At 42.1% G+C, this 3025-nt stretch overlaps 1 protein-coding gene across 1 annotated transcript; it reads left to right on the top strand.

Moving 5' to 3' along the window:
• The first annotated feature begins 253 nt into the window (after positions 1-253).
• On the top strand, positions 254-1727 carry LOC104436502 (dof zinc finger protein DOF2.4). The gene is made up of 2 exons (XM_010049297.3): positions 254-445; positions 616-1727. The coding sequence occupies exons 1-2, from the start codon at positions 395-397 to the stop codon at positions 1546-1548; spliced, it is 984 nt and encodes a 327-aa protein (XP_010047599.2). The 5' UTR covers positions 254-394; the 3' UTR covers positions 1549-1727.
• The last annotated feature ends 1298 nt before the right edge of the window (positions 1728-3025 follow it).

Below are 3025 nucleotides of genomic sequence, written 5' to 3'. Positions count from 1 at the left end.
CGTTAGGTAGATGTACATATGCCTGGTAAGATTTCAGTGGATGGCTCGTGCAAGGTTATTTCGTCCTAAATCCAATTTTCGTCTAGGATATAGGGTTGCTAAACTTTTTTTACTTCTTTTGGGACAAAAAGAAAGATGCTTACACGTTAAGGAAGAAGGAATATTTTGTCCCTTTAAACCCTAGAAAGTGTCTTAAGCTAGTGAGAAGTGGCAAGGACAAAATATATTCCATGTAAATACAGCACACATAAAAGTTCCCTCCTTTAATTTTTTGCCTCTTATTGAATTCTCTCCCTTCTGCAACTCTCTCTTCGTTGATGTGATTCTCCACTATTCCCTCAAGAAGCCCCCATTGCGACCTTTACTAAAAAGAAAGAGCATCCTCACACAGGCCATGGATTTTCCATCTCTCCCACCTTATCTTGATCCATCCAACTGGCAACAGGTGAGGATTTTCTTAAACGCTCCATGAATTATCTTTCTTTCATGCTTTCTCAGCCCAAAAAGCAAGAAAAAACTTCAAAAAGAAAAGATATTCTCTCCACTTTTGCTGGTCTTCTTTGCTGAATATACCAGACATTTGATCTTTGCTTTCTTCTTCTTCTTCTTCTTCAGCAACAGACAGATCATCACCAAACTGGAAGCTCCAGCACAAATACTCAGCTCCTGCCGCCACCACCACAACCTAATGGAGGCGGTGGTGCCAGCTCGATCAGGCCCCGTTTGATGGCTGACGAGGCCCGCCTGGCCAACATAACGATGCCAGAGGGGCCGCTGAAATGCCCTCGATGTGAATCGACCAACACAAAGTTCTGCTACTTCAATAACTACAGCCTCTCCCAGCCGAGACACTTCTGCAAAACGTGCAGAAGGTACTGGACGCGAGGAGGAGCGTTAAGAAATGTCCCTGTTGGAGGCGGTTGCCGGAGAAACAACAAGAGGAGCAAATCGGGGAGCTCGAAATCAGTGGCAAGTAGCAGCCATCGGCAAATCACAGCTCCGAGATCGGGCTCTACTTGCATACCGACCTCAAATGGAGGGGCCAATGTTGACACCACTGAAATATTAGGGGTCGGGACGCAGCTCCCACCGCTCGGCCACTTCATGGCTCCTATGCACTATCTTCCTGATAACTTGACTTTATCAGCTGGCGCTGGACTTAATTATAATACTGGAGTGCCTTCACCACTAGGAGACTTGAATTTCCTGGCCGCGACCACCTGCGATGGTGGAGCTTTAGAGCGGTGGCGCTTGGAGCAAGCACAGCAGCTTTCCTCGTCGGGCAGGCTGGATCCAAACCTGGGATTGTACCCGTCTGAAGGCAGGTTTGAGTCATTGAGAGCTCTTAATGTGAGGCCTAATGCACCGCCTTCATCAGCTGGGCTTACTGCTCAGCTCTCCTCATCGGTGAAAATGGAAGACAACAATCAGCCTTTCTCGAGGCAATTTTACGGGATTAACCATGAAAATCATCCCTTCTTGAGCAGTGCCAGCGCATGGATGGATCTTTCTGGTTTCAGCTCTTCTTCCACTCGCAACCCCTTATAGAGATCTCTTGGTTAACTTGATCCTCTCTTTTTGAAGCTTTCATAGTTCTCCTCCTTTCTTTCAAATTTTTGGTCATCTCAACTGATCATTCAAAAAAAGAATGAAACCCTAGAAATATTTAGTGGAGATGGTTGCTGACTGCTCTGCTCTTAAAGATGAAACCCTAGAAATATCTCTCACTTTGGTGTTTTTCTTTTCTTTTTTTCCTTTCGGTGTTCATCTGTTAGGTTTGAACTGTCACCTGCTCACCATAGAGACTCTGTATGCCTTTGCCAAGTTGTGATCATATTATGTTCCTGTCGAATGCATAATTCACTGGCTGATCTCCTTAATCAAGGTTTCTTTCGTTCTTTAATTTTGTGACGATTGGTTGAGGCAATGTCTTCAGTTACCATTTGTTTACCGTGAGTAGATGTTATTTGGGAGTTATAAATTATACGTTTTCTTATTTTGAGTAACACGAGAGTGCCAACGTTAGAATCTGCAGCTCAACAGTTGTGTGTAGCATACTTTCAGAAATTATTTTGACAAGTGAAGTAGAAGATTGCATCTCAAAGCAACGTGCATGAATTGATGGTCATATGCAAAACACTTGTGGTTTTGAGTACGGACCAGCAATTTGAAAGTATATAGGAGCTGATTCAAGAATTTAAATCCTCATTGCCTATAAGGCTCCTTATAGTACAAGGACTCCATCTTTATACTGATTTTAGCCTCTTACTTCTTCCATTGTGCCTTTGCTCCTCGAGCCTACATGATTCGTAACATAACTCATTTATATCTTGCTTTTCACTAGTAAAATTTGAATTAAATTTAAGGGCGTGCTCATGTGTGTATGGACTTATCTTGTGAAGGGATCTAAACTTTTAGAACAAATTTCCGTCTAACAATCCCAATCTGTCGAACTTTCGGCATAATATTTCTGGGTCATAGCAACTAGTTAACGTCTAACTCTTGCCGCCTCTTAAATTTATCGACAACCGACCAAGTTTCTATCCAATTACATATGCGATTACTAATAACTTAACTAATTTACTATCAGCTTGAGAAGCCACTTTTTGGGGAAACTTTGAGCACCAGACGCCGTGAATATTTTTGCTGGTCTTTCATGGATACCTTTTGTTTAGTGAAAATTTCTCACTGTAATCCCTTCGGCCGCAAAGGGAATATATTCTGGTTATATATGCTCGAGGCATCCGAGCATATCTTTTGATAGCCAAACCTGAAAATAGAAACAATAAGTACCGTGAAGTTGTTGAGCCAGGGGCTAATTTAATCAACGGACATTTATATGTGTGGATTAGGCTTGTTCTGCGTCTTACTTGGGTCATGATGGTTAATATTACTACTTGAGGTGAACTTTTTCGTTATTAAAATATATTAATAGGATCCCTAGCAATACACCTCCATCATCTTACGAGATTTGTAAATATAATATTTATGGTGCGAAAAGATACCAATGCCAAACTTAAGCCCC

Source organism: Eucalyptus grandis, chromosome 1 (genome assembly GCF_016545825.1).
Source record: "Eucalyptus grandis isolate ANBG69807.140 chromosome 1, ASM1654582v1, whole genome shotgun sequence".
NCBI classification, from domain to species: domain Eukaryota; kingdom Viridiplantae; phylum Streptophyta; class Magnoliopsida; order Myrtales; family Myrtaceae; genus Eucalyptus; species Eucalyptus grandis.
Note: the sequence above shows the minus strand (reverse complement) of the source record. Positions and strands in the feature narration are given on the sequence as shown.

Coding starts and splice junctions, on each gene's coding strand:
- LOC104436502 (XM_010049297.3), top strand. CDS start 395: ATGGATTTTCCATCTCTCCCACCTTATCTTGATCCATCCAACTGGCAA. Junction 446..615: donor ATCCATCCAACTGGCAACAG/GTGAGGATTTTC, acceptor CTTCTTCTTCAG/CAACAGACAGATCATCACCA.